The 25,368-nt window shown below is 45.2% G+C and overlaps 1 protein-coding gene across 1 annotated transcript in view; it reads right to left on the bottom strand.

The window, feature by feature from the left end:
• LOC125757540 (uncharacterized) overlaps positions 1–23,644 on the bottom strand; it is a 53,760-nt gene extending 30,116 nt beyond the window's left edge. The window contains exons 1-2 of the mRNA XM_049413112.1: positions 23,540–23,644; positions 22,652–23,181 (exon numbers count right to left, since the gene is read on the bottom strand). Coding sequence (XP_049269069.1) covers positions 22,652–23,181; positions 23,540–23,640 — 631 coding nt within the window. The 5' untranslated portion in view covers positions 23,641–23,644. The remainder of the gene's footprint in view (positions 1–22,651; positions 23,182–23,539) is intronic.
• Between the last annotated feature and the right edge of the window lie 1,724 nt (positions 23,645–25,368).

The raw sequence follows: 25,368 nt of genomic DNA, 5'->3' as shown, positions 1-25,368 counted from the left end.
ATGAAAAACATAAAAATGCACTATAATCACAAACATTACGAAGAGAGGGCGACATTCTAAATAGTTTTCACTTACAAGATGGGAACTTGCATTAAACTGATGCAGTTTATCACATAACACGTCATATAGAAAGAGATAACCATATCAGTCTTAAATAATCCAGATAACTTGCTTTGCTTTTACAGGATAGCTGATATGCCTTTCTAATATTAAAAGTAGGAACTTGCATCGAAATGGTACTCTACAGCCCTGAGAGCACTAAAAGAAAACCAGGAAAGACACTACGTCACCAACATACTAAAAGTTCATGAGCATTAAAAAAACGTGGAAAGAGGCTGACATCGTGAACATTTTTCACTTGCAAGATGTGTACTATATGCATTAAACTGGTGCAGTTTAACATAACACAGTATCATATACACAGTGACACTCAGATACGTCCTAAATATTACAGCTAGCTAGTATTGCTATCACAGAGAGCTGATACGCCGATCTTATATTGAAAGTAGGAACTTGCATTGAAATGGTACTGAAGAGCCATGACAGCACTAAAGCAAAACTAGCAAAGACACAACACGAAAATCATCATTAAAAACAGCTTGTTAGATGTCAAGCACACCTGACACGACTAACACTTCAAAGATAAAGTCCATATAGAAATTTTCCTACCACAGGCTGCACACTTATACACTGCATATGCAGTTGAATATTATTATACAAAGATGAGGGTAATGCCCATCATATGATACTATATCAGTGCCAAGTTAAAAATGTTTCGACAAGACGATTACAAATAAACAGGTACCGGGTGAAGAAGCGGTGTGCTCGACCAGACATGCGAAGAGGTTCGTTGAATGCACGAAAAACGTCGTGTACAGGATCCCACTGTCCTGCGGTGCTCATTACGTTGGACAGAAGGAAATGTGTGTCAACGAGAGGCTGCGGGAGCACCGGTACAACTGCGGCCTCCTACAAGCTCCAGGGCATCTGGCGACACACTGCAGCAGGTGCCCGTGTAGTCCTGTGTTTGAAGAAACAAATTGTGCACAGGTCGAATAAGCAGACGAAAAAACAGGGCATCGAAGCCTTCACTATAAAAATGGCAGCAGAGGGCGCATGTGCAAGCGTGCCGTCAATAGCACTCAGCCAAATTGAGCTGATAAACGAGGACAGGGGGCGTCGGTAGCTTGAGCAGTTCTGCGCACGAGTGTGGTCACTGTATATATTTCATATCCATCTACGTATTAATCAGTTGTTAGTTTGTGCTGATGTGTTTTGTACGTCCTTCGCTGTCTTCAGTTCTTTTTTGTAAAGTTTGCGCAAGAAACGATCACTTAATAATGTTGGAAACATTAAGTGTACATTATGACTAAGCCGCATGAAAACATCCTATGACACCATATGGTTAGTGTAGCATAGCAAAACAGGCAATAAAGGTTATACTCTGTACGTAAATGCAGAATGCAACGGAGCCTGCATACTTTCACGAAGTGGGAGATGGAGCTGGTTGGGCAGGCACCCTGACTTTGTTGGAATCTGTAAGGCCAAACAATGATATCAGATTTATGACCACTGCAAGTACGGCAAAATTCTACAGATTAAATTGCATAATTATGCAATTTGTGCTGCATGCTTGGTGGATGAAAGTGATTACTATGAAAATCAATGAGAATATCAGTTTTTTTACATTTTCATCCCAATACTTCCCTTACAGCAACATAGAGGTACGCTTACAACAAGACAAGCACTAAAAACTGACTTTAACTGTGGATGACATTTTTGAATTAATTACCTCCTGTCTGCTGCAGTTCGCATTGCTCAGTAGTCTTTGGTGTCCTCGAAAGTAGGCGCTCCGGTGCATGGCGAAGCCATGACTTCACAGCCTCTTCAATGTCAGCAGCGGAACCCTTTGGCGCTTTGCTTGCAGCACCTGAAATTTTCCTTCCCAATTAATCAACAAAATGCACACCAAAAACTAATCAGCAGGCCCTTGCAAAATTTAATTGTATAGTACAGTAAAACACAATTTGAATTCTTTGTGTGCATGCATACAAAAGCAAATTACAATTGCAATGCATCTCACTGAGCAGCTTGATTCGGTATCATCACAGTAGTGAGCACCATCTGGCTTTGAAGTTCCCGTTTTCAGGGTTACTCAGCACATTCACCAGATCAATATGGCGGCATAATAAAGGTTTTGCAGGTAGTTGATAAAAAAAGTTCTCAACTAAACAATTCTACATCTTCGCTCTAAAATGGCAGAAACGAGGGTGCAGCATGCATCTTTTCTACTGTACTTGTAATAAATTTACTTTCATTTTCTCATGCTTCCACCTCAGCCGAAAATTTTGGTGTCAATTCTAGAGTAATGTTAGTAATCAATTACTGGTTATCATACTGTGAAATCTGACACAAGCTTCAGTAAAAAGCTGTTGTTGAATCACTTCAGACCAAGGTATGGTACTTCACTGGCATTTGATACCTACCAAAAATTTAAAATTTATTGATTTTTCCTTAAAGAGACCACCAAACAAAATTTTCTTTATCGCAACAGAAAGCTTACTGGTCAGAGGGTGTAATCACGGAATGGTAACGTGGAAAACGCCGTGAAACATTTGTAATCAGACTCTTTCTGTCTGCAGTGAATATGAAGTCGTATGCACACGTGACAACACATACTGTGAACAGTCATCGGGAGAGCAGTTCATGTTCGAGCGCGGTAGTTTACTGCGCATGCGTGCACTCCACAAGCATGCGCCGCGGCTCTACATGTTCCACAGGCTGCCACGAAGGCAGCGCCGCTTCCCCCCGTGCAACTCCTTTTACCTCATAAGCAGCACAGAATAGAGCAGGGATAGATAATAATATACATACTCTAATTTTCAGGGTTAATTATGGCGCGCATGACAACATCAGACTACGTGACTACATACAGCAAAATGATCGACTCCATAATCCAGCTTCAAGACTCTTCCGCTAGGCTGTGCGACATGCCGGTTTCTTGTTACTATTTTAAACACGATTTAAAAATAGAAATCCTATTCACAGTGCGAAAAGTATGCTGGAATCTGTCACAATATTTCAGTGTTTTCATTTCTACCAGGATCTACTCACACGTTCTGGCCAGTTGTCGGTCCCTATAACTTTTGCTTATGGCGAAGCGTATGAAAACCATTGTTACGCAGCTATGTTCTTACTTTCAATGCTGCCAGGTCCAACAATTTGTCAAGGAGGTATTTTGCACAGTAACGAAAAAAGTAGTGCAGACTTTGCAGTGCAACACTATGCAGAGGTTATGTGTAGTGCCCATGTTACATTGTTCGCTGTCTTTTGTGTGCTATTTCCAGACTTTCGAACATGTAAAAACTTATCTAACTCTGAATCCTTGTATGACAATTTTAGATACCACACTGCTTTGTTCAAGATCACAAAAATGATCAAAGTATTTTACTGATAATTTTTTAAATCATGGCTAACAATCTTCATGCGGAATGAGCATGTTGGCTTTGGCTGCACGACACTTTTGACTAACATGAACGAATAAAGGAGACTGTGCAGTGCTACCTGTTAGCCATGCAACCTCTTCTAACAGCTCTCTCAACGCAACTATTTATCATGATACACAGATGAAATAAGTTTTTTTGAAGTACTCTCTCCCGTTACTTTTAAGGACCCTTTACAAAGGTGATTTTGGCCTCCGACACAAATGTTATTTACTAGCCAGTGCAGTAGAAAAAAATGCTAGCACTGCTTAGACAAAATGTGTTTTTTTGGCAAGTTTAAAAGAAATCGTAAATTAAGCTGAACGCTTGTCTGCAGCATTTTAATGCAAATAAGCGTGAAGTGCCAGCAGTGATACTTATTCTTTACAAAACATATGCTTACGTCGTTAAATGGAGACTCTACTCGAGAAGTACAAGTTTTTAAAAAATTACTCATTTTTTGTTTATCTTATTTGTGATGTAAAAACTATTGTGAAAAGCCTATATTTGCAACATAAACAGGCCTCCAATATTTTTAAAATGCTCTTTTCTCGGAAAGCAATTTTTGGCGACTTCTAGAGGCACCGTTTTAGGTACTTCTGATGCTCAGACCTGGATAAAGTTTTGTAGAGTTAGCTACACTGGCCTAGCCGAGCCAGTTTCGCGTGGATCCTCAAGAGCCGTGCTGTTTCCCACATTTTCCTTAGCATGTTCAGAGTGCCATTATGTTGTTTAAACTTTGATGTCACATAAGTATTACGAGTTTCATGTAACTTATCATTAGAGTCTGCATTTAAAGACTTCTGAGGTTCCAATTTTTCAAGTTCATTAACATATAATGTACGCTCTTCCTAACAAGTTTATGGCATTCTACACTTGATGTGGAAAAATATGAGCCATTAATAGCTCGTAAACATGATGGTTTAGTGACACAAAAAGTGTGAACAAAAACACCTACATTTTACACATTGCCACAATATAGAACAAGAGCTATGCAATTCACTATAAAACTGATAATTGAAGTCAGCATAAAAAATTACAAGAAAAATTTCACCGGTGTAAGTTATAAATTTTTTTAGTAGCATCTCCCTTTAAAAAAGTAACTATAAACCACACCAAACAACCAAAATTGTCATACCTGCCACTGCTTTGGCAATATTTAGGGCTGAAAAGCTTTGCTTATTCTTTCGACCAAGCCAAGAAAATTGTGCAGCAAGATTGTCACTCAAACAGTACCCAAGAATTCTCTTTGCCGCACATTTCGTATCCTTGCCACCAAGTTGCATAAATTCACGAACCTGCAATGAGATCACAAAACACATGTGTCGGACCTTTGTAGAGTGCAAGGTGTACAAATAAAGAACTTATGAGTAAATTCAGCCTCATAAATAATCGAAACACACTTGGACTGCAAGCAATGTTTCCGACATTTAGTTCGGGACAAAGCTTAAAAACATGTATTGTTTTGAACATGGCAATGTAAAACCATAAAAAAAACAATCCATAGCATACCAAAGTAGCAGTGGTTTGCCGTGTCAGCCTTGCATCAAAATCAAGCAGCTCTTGCAGGGAGTTGAACGGTTGTTCGACTAGTGGTGTGCATGTTGGCTCTGCTGTGGACGGTAGCATTTCACAAAGTCTATTGATACTGTCTGCTTGCTGCTGAAGCATAAACCGTATAGTGTTGAGGAGACGCAGCATATGCTGGAGAATGTCTGAAAATGAAAAGAAGTATCCAAATGAGTAGCCTTATAAGTCCACTTTCATCTTGGCCAAAAGGCCGAAAAGTGCCAAATTAGTCAACAATAAAAGTATATATACATATATTTGTGCCATTCTAAATGAGGTCATAGGTAACCGATCCTAACGTTGATGAACAGTCACATTTGCAAAGCATTTACAAAAGTGACAATTGAATCTGCTTACACTGGTCACTCCCATGTTCAGCATGTGCACTTTGTGGCCTCTCCACTTCCACTGGTTGATCTGAAAAGCATAAATGTATACTAGATTAGCATTACAGGAGAGTCTCAGGAGTCAGAATTTTATGGTGATCAAAAATGTAACTGTGAAAGCACTTGGTTTTCTGAATGGTTTAGATTCTCTGTAGTTTTAGTGCCATATATGTGTCATGCATGTGGGTGCAACTGCAAGCATTGTTTACAGTTAATTTAAGCAGTGCAGGCTACATTCCAGAAACCAAGTTATTTGTATAATTGACCTAAGATAAGAGTGCATTGTGGTACACACCTGCATCAACAGAGTGGCTATCATGATCACTGCATGACGAACTTGAACGAGACAGTAAGCCTGAAATAACAGAAAGCGTTCAATGAGTAAAAAAGCAGCATTCTTTATAGTTTTGAATTTTAAACAACGTTACATAGACCATGACTCAAAAATTCTTTTGCACAGAGGATAGTTTGCACACAAATAGCGGCTGCATAGTTATGCAGAAACATAAAACATCCCTGTCCTTGGTAAATTTCTCGCACTGCTTGTCGCTCCACACGACGTTTGACTTGAGGCCACGACGCCTAAGAAGTAAAATGCATATCACACATTCCATCAAATGCCAGTGAGCAGTGAACAATCAGATCCTGTGCATTTATATGTTTGCACCTTTATCACAGCTCTCTGATGACTGAAATAATTTGTGAGATAAAACTTACTGATTTTTTCTAGGCCATTCAGCTATGATTGCGTTGCTCCAGCAGCAAAGACATAAGTATTTCTACTTCCATTATATTTGCTAGTAACACATTCTACATGGAATGTTTTAGGGAAGGTAAGTGCCTATCATAAAAACCTCATATCAGTGCATTTCACCACAAAGAAATTGCAAAGAGCTATGACCAATGCACAAGAAGCCATGAAAGAGATCTGGCATAGGTGTATCTGGTAAGCAATGATGATAAATTCAAATTACATTGAGGAAAATCTTTTGGAATGGCAGGGAGTGTTGCTGGATCTTTCCTAGTAGTCGCGGCTTTTTCTGTCCCGCTGGCATCTGAATCAGAGTCTGTCCATTTCTGCGGTGGCCTTCGGCATCGCTTCCTTGGAAGCACTTCAGGGTCACTACCCAGGTCCGAGTGGAACTGGCTACGATTCAGGTTTTTTCGTGCATGATCATAGGTACCTGTACACGAAGGAATGACAAATATTCATATGCTTTGCATGAGAAACCAGCTTGCTGAAACATGTACGTACCAAACAGTCCTTTCAGGGAAATTTCGAAGCATTTCCAAGACTCCTGGGGGGGAGTTTGTTTCTTTACCATTCTGCTGGCTTTTTCGGCCTTTACGTGGTCAGGCCAACGGCACTGTGTATTCGACACCCATGACCCCGGCACTATTTCAACTTCTTTTGTTGCCAAAAATTCAACAATGGCATAGCTCATCTAAAGTAGAAAGAAATAAAACGCACTATCAACAACAGGTTCACTTTCATACGTCAAATAGTATACATGGGCCAAAATATTTTTGCCTAATAATCTGGCAGTAATTTGTATGCAAGAATTTTAAATACAAGTGGACTTTTCAATGAACAAGCAAATTAAGGTTTATCCTAATTTAGAGGAACTGAGACAAACCTTGTATTACTATCTATACAGAAGAGTGTAGACCGCCCACATTATAAATTTAAGATACATAACAAACTAGAGGTGGAGATATTGTAAATGCCCTAAAAGCTCACCCGGAAAATATTTAACTCAGTTTCAGACTTCACAATCAAGCATTTGAAAAACAATGTAAACATTAGAATCTTTATAAAAAACATCAACCTAAGGCACTTATTCACTTAAAAAAAATATCGGCAACAGATGGCTCATTTAAGAGGTATCAATTTTGCATCAACACATTTTTCATTTTTTCGTATCAAACGTACGGCAACGTCTCAAAAGCCTAGAAACATGGTGGTATGTGCGAGTGTGCCCTGAAAAAGTAATGACATGTTTTTAAAAGCGAATTTCAGTTCCTACTGTATTCGGATACCACGACGAAGTATGACCTTCTCGTCATGTGAAGGAAAGAAGCGTTAATTTTAAGGGCTCGTTTTTCTTTGTTATACACAACATTAATGAGCACTCACAGACAATAATGCCAAGGAACCCTGGGGTATGTTATTAGTAGTAAATGTAAGATAACTGTGAAGAAAGAAAAGGGGACGAAAAGATAACTTGCCGCGGGCAGGGACCGAACCTGCAACCTTCTAATAGCACGTTCGATGCTCTACCTACTGAGCTACCGCAGTGGCCATCCCCCAGTCCACTTTATAGGGTATATATGTACATTAAACGTGGGAGCGTCAGTCAGCGCCGCCAGTAGCCATGACGGCGAGTGTGGAACACTCTTTTTCTGCCTGTTGGCGTCACGTAGCACGTGAACTTATTACGAGCTGGCAGCTGACAGCTGGCATGTGCTCACACAAGATATAGTGACATTTCCACGGCTGCTTTGCTACGCGGCTTCGTTCGTAACGCACAAGTGGCCATTTTGAACGTTTTGGTACCTGATGTAATCACAATCAGCCATCCTGGTGCATGAAGTCACAAGAATTAATACTGTAGCCTGATACCATGACATTGTCGACACTGGTAGGCATGCCATGCAAAAACAGACTTTAACGTGAAAGTAAAAGATCTTATGAACAATTTCTGAACTTCACACTTGTCCAGAGCCGTCTCTATAGAAAAGATTTGTATGGCAGGGTAAACTCAGCTGCAAAAATTGGTGTCAGTGCCCCTCTAACATTCGCCGTCAGAAGTTTTATCTGCAATATGTAAAATATCCTCCCAACAATGCTGGTCATGAACACACAGTGAACAAACTATTGCAAATACATATGTGAGCAAAGGATAATGCTCATGTTAAACAGGAAACAGCCTTGGCATGAAATCTAAAACTCAAGTGCATAGCTTACACTAGGCTATCAAAACACGACACCACAGTTGCACTTTCCACGCTTTGTATACACAGGCCTTTTTTCGCAGCTTCAAAGTATTGATGCTCACTATTCGCATTGGCCCGCTGTTACAAAAAACTACTAATGATTAATTTGGCATAGAGAAAAGCTCACAACAACAAGGCCTAATATACTTAACACAACACGTTGACGTGCTAATAACTTGAACAAACCAACACAAGAAATACGACAGGACACAGCGCTTTTTCACTGACCATCAGTTCACCGTAGCGCTCTAAAATGAACACCCGTCGAGAGTAGCACTGTGTCCTGTGGTTTTAAACAGCGATGCTGTTTAGCAAATCGTTCCGTGTTCACCCCAGACCAAAAAAATGATCATCATAAACGGGTATGCGCCACAGAAATTGGGTAAATGCCACTACTCACCACTGCTCCACTAAAAATGAAGAAAACTATCATCATCAAATGGGTATGTGCCACTGTGCGCCCTATCAGAAAACTATCATCACAAACGGGTATGTGCCACAGAAACTGGGTAAATCCCACTACACATAACTTCCATTAAAAAGGAAGAACGCAACAGTAAGACCAACAAATGGCTGCGAAGCAACGGCGGCAAGCTGAAGACCTAGAGTGCGTACAAAGAGAGAATACTACGAAACGGGAAAGACAATGCGAGAAGACCCTGAAGCGATGGAAGGCCTACGCCAATGACAACGTGCCTGTAGATCTATGAGAGGCGCGAACGCTTGGTTTCAGCAGAAGTTTCTGTCTCTGGAGTTTGTACATCCCTGTCATGTCTGTGACTCTCTGTGCTTTAACTCGAACCTCTCAGCACTGAGAATCAACGTAGAAACAGTCTAGCATCACCTAGCTAAAACCTAGCTACGACCTAGAAGCAACCTAGAAACAACCTGCATCTCCTAGCTAAGGCCTAGAAGGCTAGAAGCAACCAGATTAGTCTTCAGAATCACCCAGTTTCGCTGTTTCAGGCTTACATGGCTTAATGCAAGCTTTGCCTGATTTTTTCTTGTGGTGTCATGAGGCACTAGAAGTTACTATGCCTGATATATTTTATAGTTTACAGTTTTCCAATAAGGCTGAAGGTATCCTGCAGTTATATGAGCTTGCATACCAAGTATGCACACATTGTGATTGGACCAGCACTGAGCCATTATCAACTATTTTAGAGAACTTGCAACAATGTGTCGTGGCTGCCAACAGCAAGATCACTTACCTCATTAAAAAGACATCATCCCTCCCAATGTTTCCTCACATTGCCTGTGTGCCTATAACTTTGACTAGATAAGGGCACTTCTCTTCACTGTCGAATGTCACTCCATGGCATGAAGAAGCTGAAGCAGCCATAAAGAAGCTGAAGCAGCCACAAGGATTCTAATTTAGGTAGATCCACAGGCATCATGATGCTCCCATTATTTGGGCACTGAAGCACTTGAACACAACTTCACAAACTGACAGAATGACAAGTTTGGAGAAACCCTAACACACAGTATGCCCTTCTGGCATAGCAACATGCTGCCCTTTCCATGGCAGTATGACCATTTTCTGGATTTCACTTATGGGCCATACTTTGAGTGCTGAAAGGTCTGACACAACAAAAATTCTAAGTCTTGAGGACTCGAAAGGCTGTTTATACAAGTCTTCCTTGTGAAGAAATTCTTGGCCAATAATGCACAATTGATCTGTAGATCTCACAGTGGCAATATTCTTAACAAGAATTATGTGCTCGCCTTGCATGAAGCAACTGTCCTTCTCGTCCAAGTTCAGCACAAAATTGTCAAATCTCAGAGTTTTATAGCATGGAAGGCAGCATGAAGGCAGAAGGGGGCCACTGTCATGGGAGTAACAAGCTGACATGGTATCTTCTGTGGGGCACTCTTCGGAAGTACTTGATTGCACCTCTGCTATTCTGTTTCCAAGTTGTTGGAGTGGCTTTCCATGCCTATGAAGGTGCTTCTTAATTTGTCTCATATTATTTTCGAAGGGGAAAGCACTGAAGCAATGATGTTTTACATCACCTGGCAAGTGTAACAAACAATGAACATTGAAAGACATATGCTCTTCTCCATACAAACTTGCAAAATCTGCCACAAAATGCTTCAGTAATTCCCCTGCATAGTCAGCATGATGAATGCATAGCTGCTTATTAACCAAAATTGAGAGTGCAGCATGAAGAAGGAAGAAATTTTGGTAGAGGTCATCTGCAATAATGAGGTTGAGGAGAAGTGGTCCCGTGTAGAACAACAAGAGTCTGAATTCCACAGCCTTCCAACGATCCAATTCGTCGAGGCCCCTGGGCTTACGTGCAAATTCACGAGGAATGTGAGGCCGCATGGCATTGCTTTGTTCATGGAAATTACGGCGCTGAAGTGGCCCAAGACGAACATGTAAAGGACCTGTAACCCAGAGGGAGAGCAACTTCCTGACAACACCTAGAAGGACCACATGCATGTAGTCCAATGGCACATCACGCACTGAATCAAGAGGTAACTCGAGAAGAATGGATGTTCCTCTGTGATGTTCAAGATCATGCTGCTGCCTGAAGCTGATATCTGTACGAAGGGGGCAGTTTGGATCAAGGAATACAACTTTGCCTCCTATGTATGCACCCTCAACCGTGCATTTCGGACAGCCACTGTACCCAGTGTGACTTTTTGTCATCATTATGAATGACCGTGCTGGCGCGTCACCAACAACCGCCTTCAATTTGACCTCAATTTGTTGATCGCCGACTGTGAGACCATGAGACATCAAATGCTGGAGCTCATCAACAAAAGGTCGCAAGAAGTCATTCGAAGAATGTGGCTTTGATGGCCCTGCAAATGCTCCAATAACAAATGGCGCAGTGCGACCATCCCCACAAAAGCTAGCCTGGCATTGTATGGGCCACAGCTGCATCTTGGAACTTTTCGAAAGTGGCAAACCATCTACATTTACTGTGAGAAAAACAACACGTACATCTTGAATGTTTTTCACAAACTTCAATGAATGTGCTAGACCGGCGGCAAGACCGAAATGACAATATTCACCAGGGCTCAGAGCCATTGCGGCGTACGTATTTTTTTCTCGTCGTGGAGTTTTCAGGAGTGTACGCGCGTCATCTGGGATATCGAGTGCATGAAGGCTGCCTTGACGTTTGAGCAGCTTAAGCAAGTCTGTTAGCGCATTTCTCCTTATATTATTCTCCAGTGCCCACCTTCTAAGGCTCTCTTGAAAAGTCTCTTTTGAAGCAACTTCAACTTCTGAAATTGAGCGCTGAATGTCCTGACAGTGGGGATTTGACTGGCAGGTAGTACTTGGCGAACTACTCGCTGACCGCACCGAATTATCTAGGTCAGAAAAACTTGTGCCTTCAGAAATGCTTTGTGCTTCAAGTGCAGCTTCCTCGAGTTCAGTGGTGCGCACAGTGTCCGGCACTTCGCGAACAGCACCGCAGACAGAAACAGCGTTTGCATTGTTTCGCGAGCACTCCGGCACAACACGCAGTGGGCAAATTAGCTGAAGCACTCTTCTCGTCTCCCGCGACGCCTTCTCTACAATACTTTCTTCGCGAGCTCTCTTCATAGTGCTCATACAAAACGAAATTGTCTATGAAGGCTTGCACATCTTCCAGTAAATTACAAGCTTTCCTCACCTTTGCAGTCCAGTTCGTGTCGGAGAGCGCACATCCGTTAATCTGAAAAATCGCGGCGCGGTGCTTTCGCCCTTTTGCTGCTTTTGCGTCGTTGATAACTAAAAACATGGCGGCAATGACGTAACTTTTTTTCACCATGGCTACGCTGCAGCCTGTGAGCTGTTTAAGATATATAAAATATATAACTAAAATAGTAACTTTTACAGAATATGATGATATATGTTTTCCCAAGTTTGTTGCGAAACTGTATTCCGAAACCCGAACATACCCATGGCCAATTTTGCTGGGTGGTGATGATGATGATGCTGTGGCCATACTTTTTGCAACGGGCTGTTGTTGATAAACTCCAGGCAAAGATAATTAAAAAAAGTAATAGAGAAAAGGAAAAAAACAACAGGAAAGCAGAAAACAAGGGCTTGCAGGTTGTCGCGTCATCTGGGAGCAGTAATACAAAACACTGAATTGCGCGCCGCGCCTACGGTCACTTCTTGCAAGCCGCACGTAGCGCTGGTCGTGGCGTCCTCGCGAGCGTTTATTATTTTATTTTATTTTACTTTTGGTCAACAGATTACGCGACCATCAGCAGACCCTTCCCCCCCCCCCCCCCCCCCCGCGATTTCGGCCAATGGCGTGTCCGGATTTTGATACATGGGGCCTTTGGAGCAGCTTGAAGTTTACATTTTTCTATTTTTCTTTAGCGATGAGGCGCTTAAATTGTGGGCGTTGTGTTGTTTTTCTTGCCGAAACGGGTAATTTTGCAACGAAAAATTTTGCGAATTCACAATCCACAATCGAGGCATTAATGATATGTTCCCAGCAGATTCCCACCAATGTTCCCAGCAGTCTTCTAATTGCACCAAACATGCAGTTTATCTTGCACCAAACACGCAGTGCACAAAATGTTAATAATAACAAAGGCGATATGTCCCTTGAATGTCCCGCTGTTGTCCAAATCATGACGTCCACAATGAAATCCACTGTAGAGATCCTTAGGATGTTCGAGAAAGAAAATAAAAGCGGACGTCAAAAACAACCGAAATGCAACGGCCCTAGGTTATCCTGGGGATAACCGGCTCTGGACGTGGACGTCCGGCTATAATTCGGATGTCCATCGGATTTTCGTGGCCCATTGGGTTGCGTGGTGCTAACGAATAAATCTTTGTTGTAAGTCAGCGCTGCAGTTGTTTGTGTAATCCTTTTTCTGGTGCTCCGTAGTTTTTCGCGCTATTTTTTTTTCGATAATTCTTCACTTTCACGTTTTTGAAGTGAGGAGTTTTCACTCTGTACCGCGGCTGTCGTTACTTGTAATTATTTAGTGGTAAAATCGCCGTGTGTGTACTGCGCGCCACAATTTCAGTCCTGCTACAGAAAGAAAAATTGTATTTATTTTTCGCACGCAATGCAGAGAAACAATTTTTCAGATATTGCATGTATGGCGTGATGCACACAAACGGCACAACTTATTTACAGTCTCAGGCATTAAACCTTATCAAGACAGCTCTAATTAACTGCAAAAAATTATTTACAGCACAATTTTTAGAATCACTCAAATCAAGGCAAGTTCGGGAATATCTTTGGGACGCAATCTTCGACAAGGCTCCTTTCCGCTGGCGATTTCAACCTTAAAGGGACACTAAAGGCAAATAACAATTTATGTCAGAGTGAAAGCCCAATGTATGACAACTTCTAAAACGGCAATATTATCAACAGCAGTGCCCTACTTACCGAGAAACAAGCTAAATGTATCGCATGATGAGCGCCACGAGTGGGACATTTTCGAAGTGATCCCGATGACGTAGGGAAGTCGGCCTACAATAAATCACTAGTAATCAAACCAACAGCAGTAAAAAAAGAACATTCCGAGCATCAAAAGACGTAATAAAATGCTGTTTGTTCGTTTCCGCTTGATTCATGGAAAACAAAACCTCCGTGGCGTTGCCATGGGGAACGGCGCGCGTGGTTCAATGGTTCCGTTTTCGCCGAACTGTGCCTCGCCCGTCTCAGTGGTAGTTTCGGGATCGCGTACTGCCGTGCGTGTTTTGCGCGCTCGTGAAAGTCGCTCTGACAGAAAGTTCGACAAAATGCCGCATGCGTGTGATATTGCCGGATGCCCGAATGGTGCACAACGCCAGTGCTGCAGCAAGGAAACCGGTGTGTCTTTTCACTGGGTGCCGCGGAATGAACCCTTACGCTCGAAGTGGCTTAGAGTCATGCCATTGCGCCAGTGTGCTAAACAGTCAAAACCTCTGCGTGTGTGCTCGCTGCACTTTCGTACTGAGGATTACGAGACCAACCGCAACTTGGTGACGGCTTTGAATGTGCCCATCCGAGCAAGTCTTTGCCGCAGCGCCGTTGTTGCTACTGTGGGTCCCGCTACTTCCGCTGGGCTGCTACTAGTGTCGGCGGCCGCGCAGTAAAAGCGGGCAACGTTGGGCACGGCAGCAGTGACGTATGAGAGTCGTATTTTCAGGCGGGAGATTTGAAGCGCGCTAACGCGATGCGGACCACTAAAAAACGTGATTTTATTTCAAAATAAGCACTTCCTTGGCACAAAAGCAGCGCTACGAGGTTTCTGGGCCGCTATTTCAACAATCAACGTCGACTTAATATTTGCCTTTAGTGTCCCTTTAATTCTTGTCGTTGACCGTGTGAGTGAAAGCCTTCAGGATGTCTTCCTCATGAATGTGCATATCACATACAAGTGATATGTCGGACAGTTTCTTGTCCATACGAGGAATGGCGCGATCCCACGTCGCTCGCTGGTCAAGGTCACGCGGGGCACAAATAGGTTACCAACAGTCTCGTATTTCGCGGGACTGTCCCGACTTTTTATACAGCGTTGAGAGCCGTCCCTGTCGGGACAGCTATATGTCCCGGATTTATTCCGTACCGTCCAGTTAGAACTTTTCATGTGATCCAACGCACGCCCGACAACGCGCGTCACGCTCCAGAACACAAAGTTCTCACGAATAGCACGCACGAAGCAATGCTGCGGTGGCTAGCGGTGGCTGCGAAGGGCTTCAGTTTCGCACAGAACTTCTGTGCGAAACGCGACAACTTTTACGATACATTCTCCAGCCAGAGGAAGTGTTGCGAGCAGCACGTAGCCAGCTGAGGAGGCCGAAACAATAGACCCCCCCCCCCCCGACTCCCTTCATTGAAGAGTTGGTAACCCTAGGCACAAAAGAAATGTCGGGGTGTCTCGGAACAGAACATGTCGGCATGGTGAATTAAGACATGCAGCATATCCGAAGCACAACAGAAAACGCCAAGCTGTTCGCGCAGAACGCGACGCGCCGCAACGCCGGCTGAAGAGAGCGGAGCGAGTGAATCCTGTTGCGACAGCAGCGCCACATCTGTCGCTGATGGTGGCGGCGCCGCGCAACATCGCTCAGTTTTGCAACTGACCTGGTTCTATAAACGTTGCTTACGACGGCATGCGGAATGAACTAAACACGCAGCTGTTGTGTAGTGATGTTTCTTCGCAAGTTTCGGTTTCGGGTTGTACTGTACGAATGCCAGGGGGCGCCGTTCTGACATTCATGTTCGGTTCCGCGCTGCTAGGAGCATTGAGGCGATGTGTAGATTAGAGTCACTAGAAAAATTTCAGAGTCTCGCATCTGTTTTCCGCGCACCGCCGCCGCCGCCATTGGCTTACTCGCATCACGTGACCTCTCGCCGCCATATCCCTTCCAAGCGCTTTGGGTGCAGGCGCGTTCAATGCAGAGCGCGGCCGGACATTTAGCAGTACCATGGTCCGTAGAAGTACTTCGTCGCTTTTTAAACGCGTCATGCAGATGCCAGAGAATAGCTCACCAGTAACCGAACGTTGCTGGTGAGCTACTCCGGGAATTTCGTATATTTTTGCATTCCGTGTGGGAAACATTAACGTCAAAGAGCGTCGTTGTACGTGGCTATAGTTGGCCGCGGAATGAATTCGCCCCCCTCGAAGAACACTCCTTTCTGCAGTGAACTACACAAACTTTGCTGGAAAAGCTCTCATGCAACAGGATACTTCATCTTTTCGGTCCGTTATGTTCAGCGATATTGAAAACTACATACTACATACCTTTCTATTTGCTCGGCTGTTTATATCTCGATCTGTTGAACAGATTGTGCATGCATTTCGAGTTATAAGCGTGTCACGCACGAGAGAGAAATCGAAGACTTATTAAAATAATAACTGTTTACTGTATACCTTGAAGGCAATTGTCGCATGATCATGTGCCACTGCGCAAAACTGAAGCGTGGAACTCTGTTGATAAACTTGGTATAAGGCAATGTTATTAAGCGTATTTTATTTTTTCAAAAAGAAAAAAAAACGTTGCTAATGCTGCATTGCGCCGAGCGTACCCTTACAATACTGTTTAGTGGGTGAGAAATGGTCACAGCAAAAAAAAGAACAAATCGGCTTATCCTCCCACGCATTGAGGGAATCGATTTCATGCGAGCCCTAGATTTATATACATACTGTGTTGCAGTAGCATGCGCGTTAAAAAATTTCGGCATGTGCTATTTCTGATCAAAATAACATAAAGCACTGCGCCGAGGAAGTTTTAACAACAGTGCATTACGAAAAAAAAAAGTTGAAATTAAAAGCAGTGCAGAAACCGAACCCCAGCTGTTTACGCGCTGGCAATGCCAAAAAAAAAAAAAAAAACTGTCGGAACACAGCAAAATATTTGCAAATGCACTGCAACGTTGGGAATATTAAGGAGACAAAAAATAGAAAAATGAAACAACTGAGTAGTGATGTCAATCATTTTTGATGGCCTATTTTCTACGTATCTGTTAGGAAATGACACCGTATTCGCAAAATAACATGCACCTTACCTACTGCACGCCAATTCGCCCGTGCGTTCGGCTGCTGGCGTTCCGAACCGAGACAAATACTTCACGCACAACTTCCATTTACCGTACACACACCATTTCTATTACAGATAACACCCAGCTGAACAGCAAGCATGGCGCGCAAGTAAGGTATGCGTCAGCGATCAGTCGAAGAACGCAATGCTGAATGTTCGATAATGTTCTCGAATGCGCTATGAAGTGAACCTGAACACCGACTGCAAAGCTAGCGCAAACAGTCAACATTCACCAAGTATCGAAGTGAATGGCATCTCGCACGGTCATTACGCTAATGCAACTATGTCTACAGCTCCGGACCTTGCGAACACACCCTGCCGTGAAAGAAAAAGAGACCGATGAAGCCACGAAGAGAGTTCGCGAGCACATGGCAACATTCGCCGCACGTTTCATTAGCTACACCGCTTACCGCGCAGTCGATTCATGACTGTGGATGACTCGAAACCACTTCTGATATCCTTTTGAAGAAAGGATATCAGAAGAAACACACACACTTTTGAAGAAACACACACACACACATATTGCAGTTACGCCGAGCGTAACACGGCATTGAGGCGAAAAGATCGGTCACTTCTCAACACACGCTACCAACGCGCCGGACGGTCCGGAAGGGAAATGGCCGCCGCAGCCCAAAGTTGCCCGCGTGCAGCCTACCTTAGCGGTATTGTAGAAAGAAAAAGACAGGACGCCGACCAAGGAGGTGTCAAAAATATAATAAAATAACGTTTCGGCTTCCACACGGAAGCCTTGTTCACTAAGCTGGGAGGCCCAAGCTTCCAGCTTAAATCCGCTAAAATAATCGCTTGAGGCATCTTGCATACGCAAGAGGTAGATTGCCGTCGTTACGGTTAAGCGTGTTCCCTGTTGTCTGGATAGTCAAAGATTCTAGATAGTGCCGCTTCATCCAGTTCTTTTCCCGGGCGATAACTGAAGCTTGGTCCCAGTCGAAGCCGTGGTGCGTTTTTTCTGCGTGCTCTGCGAGGGCACTGGAAATGACTTTTTTTCTTTTTCACGTCATTCATGTGCTCCTTTAGACGTCGCTCGAAATTTCCGCTTTCCCCCACGTAGACATAATTGCAATCAGCGCAAGGAATCTTATACACAACGCCAGGGAACTTTTCCTTTTTTAGTTTGTCCTTGACGCTGACAAGCTCGTGACGTAGCTTGTGGCTCGGAATATGGGCGACTTGCACATTATATCCACGCAGGACGCGTGCCAATGCTTCGCTGATGCCAGGAACGTACGGAATGGAGGCGCGACGCTGGCTGAGGGAATCACGTGGCTCATTCGGGCGCAGGGCTCGCTTCTCGGACGAAGCAATAAAACTTCTGGGGTACTTGCACGCTCCGAGTTCGCGTCGGATGCACGCTAAGTCGGAGTCTAAGTCTTCTGGCTTGCTGCAAATTCTTTGGGCCCTTTTAATTAAAGAAAAAGCCACAGACCGTTTGTGGCTTACAGGATTGACGGACGCGAAATGAAGATATCGCCCACTATGTGTGTCCTTCCTGTGAACTTTGAAAGACAGACGTTGTCGGTCCCGCTGTACCAATAGCATCGAGGAAGCTATAAAATTCACCGTGGATGAGGAGAGCTCTGGACGTCTACCTTTTCTTGACGTATTGGTAAAGCGGGACCGACAACGTCTGTCGTTCAAAGTTCACAGTTCACAGGAAGGACACACATAGTGGGCGATATCTTCATTTCGCGTCCGTCAATCCTGTAAGCCACAAACGGTCTGTGGCTTTTTCTTTAATTAAAAGGGCCCAAAGAATTTGCAGCAAGCCAGAAGACTTAGACTCCGACTTAGCGTGCATCCGACGCGAACTCGGAGCGTGCAAGTACCCCAGAAGTTTTATTGCTTCGTCCGAGAAGCTAGCCCTGCGCCCGACTGAGCCACGTGATTCCCTCAGCCAGCGTCGCGCCTCCATTCCGTACGTTCCTGGCATCAGCGAAGCATTGGCACGCGTCCTGCGTGGATATAATGTGCAAGTCACCCATATTCCGAGCCACAAGCTACGTCACGAGCTTGTCAGCGTCAAGGACAAACTTAAAAAAGGAAAAGTTCCCTGGCGTTGTGTATAAGATTCCTTGCGCTGATTGCAATTATGTCTACGTGGGGGAAAGCGGAAATTTCGAGCGACATCTAAAGGAGCACATGAATGACGTGAAAAAGAAAAAAGTCATTTCCAGTGCCCTCGCAGAGCACGCAGAAAAAACGCACCACGGCTTCGACTGGGACCAAGCTTCAGTTATCGCCCGGGAAAAGAACTGGATGAAACGGCACTATCTAGAATCTTTGACTATCCAGACAACAGGGAACACGCTTAACCGTAACGACGGCAATCTACCTCTTGCGTATGCAAGATGCCTCAAGCGATTATTTTAGCGGATTTAAGCTGGAAGCTTGGGCCTCCCAGCTTAGTGAACAAGGCTTCCGTGTGGAAGCCGAAACGTTATTTTATTATATTTTTGACACCTCCTTGGTCGGCGTCCTGTCTTTTTCTTTCTACAATGCCATTACATCCCGACCAGACGAGATTTCGTCAAATTCTCGATTTTTACCTTTGCGGTACTCTGAAATTTTCCAGTGACTCTAGTGTAGATAAAGAGAGTGTGTGAGGAGTACTCGTAGTGCTCGTAGCGTGCAGTTGTTCTTCTTCGGCGCTCCGCGCCAACCCCGCAGTGTCATGGCTTGTCGGCGTCCCCGCCGGTAGCGTCGGTCACCCATCGTGCGTCTTCGTCTGCTGCTGCGCCGGAGCCGCTACCCGCGACACAAAAATCGTGACGAGGACTTGTAAGAACCGTATTTCATTATGTGTACTCTTCTTTTTCTTGCTTTTGTGGGATGCCGTGTCGATGGAAGGACGCATCCCAACGTAAAACGTAACAACTGTTTATTAACGGAGTAGCGGCAGCGGGGCGAGCATACCGACGCTGCGCTCAGTCGGGTAGCGAAGGAATGATTACTTCCGAGCTTGGCAGCTTGGTTTTAAAGCCACCGTCGGTGACGTAAGCCTCCGGTGACGCTGCGGTGGCGCTGTCCCTTATCGGAGGCGTGGTGTAGCATGAAGCCGTGTCACGCCGGGCTAGATAGTGACGAGGCGGAGGCTGCGCCGGTTTGTGCGCAGTGTGTTGCCACATCACTCCCCCCCCCCCCCCCCCCCCCCCCCGCGGAGTACAGAGCCCTCAGGGTCTGTAGAAATCTGGGAGGCATACCAGACGTCCAGAGCGTGTCGTGACCGGAGCGGGCTGCGACGTCGGCGGCTGTGGATGTATGCCTGTGGCACGGCTGCTGGATGAAAAAGCGCACGGTACGGCCTGCCGCGTCGGGCGGCTTTCTATGGGAGAGCGCGTGTTGGCCCTAGTTGCAGTTGCGGCCGCTGCGGCGCGACGGGGCGGGGAAGGAAAACGGGTGCCGGCAGCTCCGTTGGGGCAGCAGCCGCAGCAAATTAGTTGGTGGTGGTCACAACAGCGATCTCACTCAGCTGTTCTAAGCGGTTTTTTTCTATCTCATCTATCGCAGTCATGACATATCATGCATTCAGTTGAGTCCGTTCGCGTAATCTGGTTAAATAGCCACTTAAATTTCCGTGTACGTGCCGAGCTCGGCATTTTTTTTTTCAGGACCAACTTTTTGCTTTGCGTCTGAAAGAATATTCCACAATGCGCGTAGCAACATTATATGGCGCTGAATGTGTGAAAAAGTGGTTGTTATATTTATGTGCGTGTAATGAATGCGTCGTTTGTTATTTTAACATATTGATTTCCGTGACATTTCTTCAGCACCTTTGAGTTTTCTTAGCTGAAAATGCTTGACAGGTATTTATTTTAAACATCTGACAATACACGTTCATGGTCTTTATACACAGAAAGTGCACGTAAAAACATATGTTGAATCTTTTTCATGATGTCTGATACATGATACTGTGCCGAGAAGTAATTCAGCTTCGGATGCTTGATACTAGCGAATTCTACAAATATAGTGACGCATTCCTCGTAACTTTGTTGAAAAGGCTGTGGAAATATATATTCATTAGAAGTGGCTTGCAAATTTCTTGACAGTTCTTAGCAGGGCAATATGTCATCAAATTGATGTATATATAAGGCCGATCACTGGAGGCCGATGATGGAGACTGCCAGAAGACAATCACGTTGGTGTGCAACGAAGATTCGCCAGTGCCTGTACAGCGGTTAACATCAAAGGACCAAAACGAAAGGTTTTATGGCCTGCACAGACTGGAAGTAGACAGGGAAGCCAAAATTTGGGCTCACAAGCTGGAGGCATAACAAAACAATAATTAAAAATAAGAAGAAAACAGAGACAAGTATAAAGAAGCGTTTACCCCCCCCCCCCCCACTCCCCCACTTTTTTTTGTTTACCGTATAGCTGTCAAAAGCGACCCACCTTAACTTTGTCCCTGTGAGTCGCTCGCAATGTGTGTGTTGGCTGCCACGTATATTTGTTTGAAATGAAATCTTGTCGTCGCCCAACAGCCGCTTTTCTGCACATTTTTCTCTCCGCATGTTTCGCTGAGGTAAGTTTGAGTCCGTGCCCCGTACCGCTAATGACCACAGACAACCCAACTTTCTGAATAAAAGGAATACACGTGCTTTTCATGGCAACCAACATCAGTACCACATGGCATTGCGGGGCAACGCACGCCACCGCAACGCGACAGCGTTCGGAAACAACCGGAACCGATGGCAAAGGTGCCGCGGGCTGAAAGGTGGGAACTAGAAAAAAACGAGAGATAAGAGAAGACGGGAAGGTGGTGTTTGCAACAAGCCGCCGTTTGCAGCTAGCAGGGATGAACCCTGAATTCATAATAAGTAAACTAACTTCTCACATTTTGTCCAGATTTTATGTTCACTGTTGAATTCGTTACACGATCATGAAAACGGCGTGACGAGAAGAGACAGAAATACTGAAAACCGCAGGAATGCAAGCAGTTGTGTTCGTGTGTTTTTCGGCCTTTTCATCACTCTTTCCGTCTGACCGTTTTCATATTAATTAATCCGTAACAGCTCGCCCAATTGTCAGTATTGAAGATGTGTCATTGAAATTTCAAAGTGATTCGAATCTCCTTCTATGAGATGGTCACACAATAATTATGATAAGCATTATTTCATGGCAGCTGCATGCGATGCCGTATCGTATGTGTACTATAAACATGTTTGGAAGAAGGAAGAAGTTTATCTTATTTTGTGTCAAATAAACAGTGGCCGCTGCAGTTTCTGAGATCACTTTTTCAAAATGAAATGTTTAAATCTGAAGCAGCATACTCAGAGCCAAAATAAAGAATTTCGATGCATTAGGAAAGGTGCAGCGCCTCCAGGTTGGTTAGTTGTGGTCTTCTAGGACACCAGAAAAATATGCCCACGCGATTACTTCCGCAAAAAGCGATTGGTGCGCGAAGTTGCATCTTGGGCAAGGCAAGAACAAAAATTCCCAAGCGCTGCAAGTATTACAAGAAATATCGGTAATTAACTGATGTGTACACGCTAGATGGATTTTAGGAGAATATTTCGGGCGTAACATGAAGACGCACGCGCTCAAGCATAACTGCCGCAAGCGCGCCGCGCATGTGATCCCGCGGGCGTCCGCGAAACCCGTCCCCCCCTGGTGGCGCCGCGGCGGTGGTCCGGGAAACTAGGCCCGTCACGCCGGTTTCGGAGCACGCGGCAGGCCGTACCCGTGCGCTTTTTATCCAGCGGCCGTGCCTGTGGATGGAGTGGCGCTGTCCGGTTCGTTCACAGCGATGTATGCGGGCTTGAGCCGGTCGATCGAGACGCGGACGTCGTTCCCGTTCAGGCGCAGAGTGAAATTCTTGTTGTCGCGATGGACGACCAGGTAGGGTCCGGTGTAGGGTGGCTGGAAAGGCCTGCGGACGGTGTCGTCGCGGAGGAAAGCGTGCGTGCACGATGCTAGCTCCTTGAAGACGAAAGGTGTAGGCTTGCAGTGGTGGGCTGCAGGTGACGGGCGTAAGGCGGCGATGGTGCGTCGGAGCCGGGCGACGAAGTCGGTGGGATCTGACGTCGCAGTGCTGGATGGCTGTGCAGCGAGAAATTCACCTGGGAGACGGAGTGGTTCCCCGTAGACGAGCTCTGCTGGTGTAGCGTGGATGTCCGGCTTGAAGGTGGCGCGAAGGCCGAGGATGACGGCTGGGATGGCCTCGAGCCAGGTTGAGTCCGGGTGGCACATAATGGCTGCTTTGAATTGTCGGTGGAAACGCTCGATCATTCCGTTGGCGCTGGGATGGTAACCGGCTGGATTGCTCGTTTCGACCAAGGACGACAGTTCGAGTCGCACCTTTTCAGGCTCCTCGGGCTGACCGTCGGTTTCGAACGCGTTCGAAACCGACGGTCAGCCCGAGGAGCCTGAAAAGGTGCGACTCGAACTGTCGTCCTTGGTCGGTGGTTACGCGGCGGGGGGCGCCGAAACGAGCAATCCAGCCGGTGAAGAAAGCCGAGGCGACGTCTTCCGCGGTGATTCCCTCGAGGGGCCATGACTCGGGCCATCGAGTGTACCGATCGATGGCGGTGAGGTAGTAGAGGTAGGGGCCAGCCGGGGGAAAGGGTCCTATGATGTCGAGGTGGACGTGCTCAAACCGACCAGAGGGCTGAGGGAATGTTCCGAGTGGTGACGTGACGTGCCTGGTGACTTTAGCGCGTTGGCAGGAGCGCGCCCAGGTGCGACAATCCCGCTGCATGGAGGGCCAGACGTAGCGGTCAGCCACGAGGCGTGTCGAGGCGCGTATGCCGGGATGCGAGTTTGTAATATGCAGAGCGCTCAACGCATGGCAACGGCAGCGGCGCGCTATTGGCTGCGCGCACAGAGGGACGCCGCTGCGGAGTTCCGCCTAGCAACGGCCGCCACGACGAGACGACGCGCTCTCCTTCTCGAGGTGCCTTTCGCGGGAATTTTAAACGGTGAACGCAGCCGCCGGGCCCCGTGGAATTTTCGTCGCCGCTTGTGAACTGCTACTGCTCTCGCGTTGACCGAAGACGCCGTCGTCGCCGTAAGGTTCGACTGTGTTTTGTGGATTTTGTTTTGTTATAACGGTGAACACGTTCGCCCATGAACATTTGTGTTGTCGCCATTGTCTTTTGTGCCTTCGCGCTGCAGCATGACGCGATCGGCCGTTGCGTTCCACTGTGCGTTTACGCTTTTTTCTTTTTTTAAGAGTGAACACGCTCGCCCTTTAATATCTGTGCTGTCTGCTGTGTCTTTTGAGCCCTTGCGTTGTCGCAAGACATAATCGTTGATGTGTTGGGCTGATTGCTTTTGTTAATTTTTTTAACGCTGAACACGCTTTCACTGAATATATGTGTTGTCGCCAGTGTTTTTTGCGATCTGGCGTTGTCGCAAGACGTGATCACCGTGGGTTCGAGTGTGCCTAGTGTTTTTTTATTATTTTTTTTTCGCGGCTGTGTAGAAGATTACGGCTTGAAGACAAACACATCGTGTGTTGTAAACTTCGTGAAGTCAACATCAAGGTGTGAAAGGTAATACAAAAATGGTGTTTCATAACTTCAAAAATAACTTGCGGAATCTTCTGTGGTAATTTAACTTCATGCTTTGGGGATAATGTCCAATGATCAGCCGTTCTCAATTAGGTCGTATTATATGTGCACTTGGCCCCCCTTATACGTGGCGTGCGGTTGGCGAAACAGAATCGAAAAAGTGCCGCAGCCACATAAGTAATTGTGTTCTAGTTATTTTCATATGTTATGGCGTAGGTACCATAGGATGGGAAAATAATGAGAGCAGTCACAGCGCAATGTGAACCAGACCTACATTATGGTTGGATCTCACGAAAGTATTCCACAAACCTGCACATTTCACTTAGGTCACCAACTTAAACCTCACTTAGGTCACCAACTTAAACCTAGGAGAAATATGATACAGTTACATCCGATACTTCCTAACGAATAGGAAGGTTACCTTCAACATGGGGGAACTTGAGTCTGAGGTGAGGGGCATGGACAGTTTAGTTACACCTGAGGGCTCCATGATATTGCTCATGCTCTTAATCTCATTATCACAGGATTGTCAGAAAAAACGTGAAGTCATCGAAGGAATCCATCGCTCCGTATATACGGTTGATGTTGCCATATGGATCTCGCAAGGCAGTGATGGGTAAATAGAACAGAAGTTACAGGAAGTTGTAGATAAAGTGGAAGTCTACCTCACAGGCACTAGGCGTGAATTTTCACCAGAGAAATCAGAACTTTACAGGCCCATACTTAACAGGAGGTGGCCCAAGAGATACATGAAGGAGAGAGAGTGCGAGGAGATACAGACTTGCACGAAAAGGTCCCCATCATTGAACAAGTTAGGGTCCTTGTACTCAACATTGAGTCGAAGCGAACTAACAGCAATACTCTTATAAAAATAGTGACTAAGGTCACTAAGGCAACTGGCTGATCAGGAGAAT

This window comes from Rhipicephalus sanguineus, chromosome 1 (genome assembly GCF_013339695.2).
Source record: "Rhipicephalus sanguineus isolate Rsan-2018 chromosome 1, BIME_Rsan_1.4, whole genome shotgun sequence".
Taxonomy (NCBI): domain Eukaryota; kingdom Metazoa; phylum Arthropoda; class Arachnida; order Ixodida; family Ixodidae; genus Rhipicephalus; species Rhipicephalus sanguineus.
The sequence above is the reverse complement of the archived record's forward strand: the minus strand, read 5'-3'. Positions and strand labels throughout refer to the sequence as shown.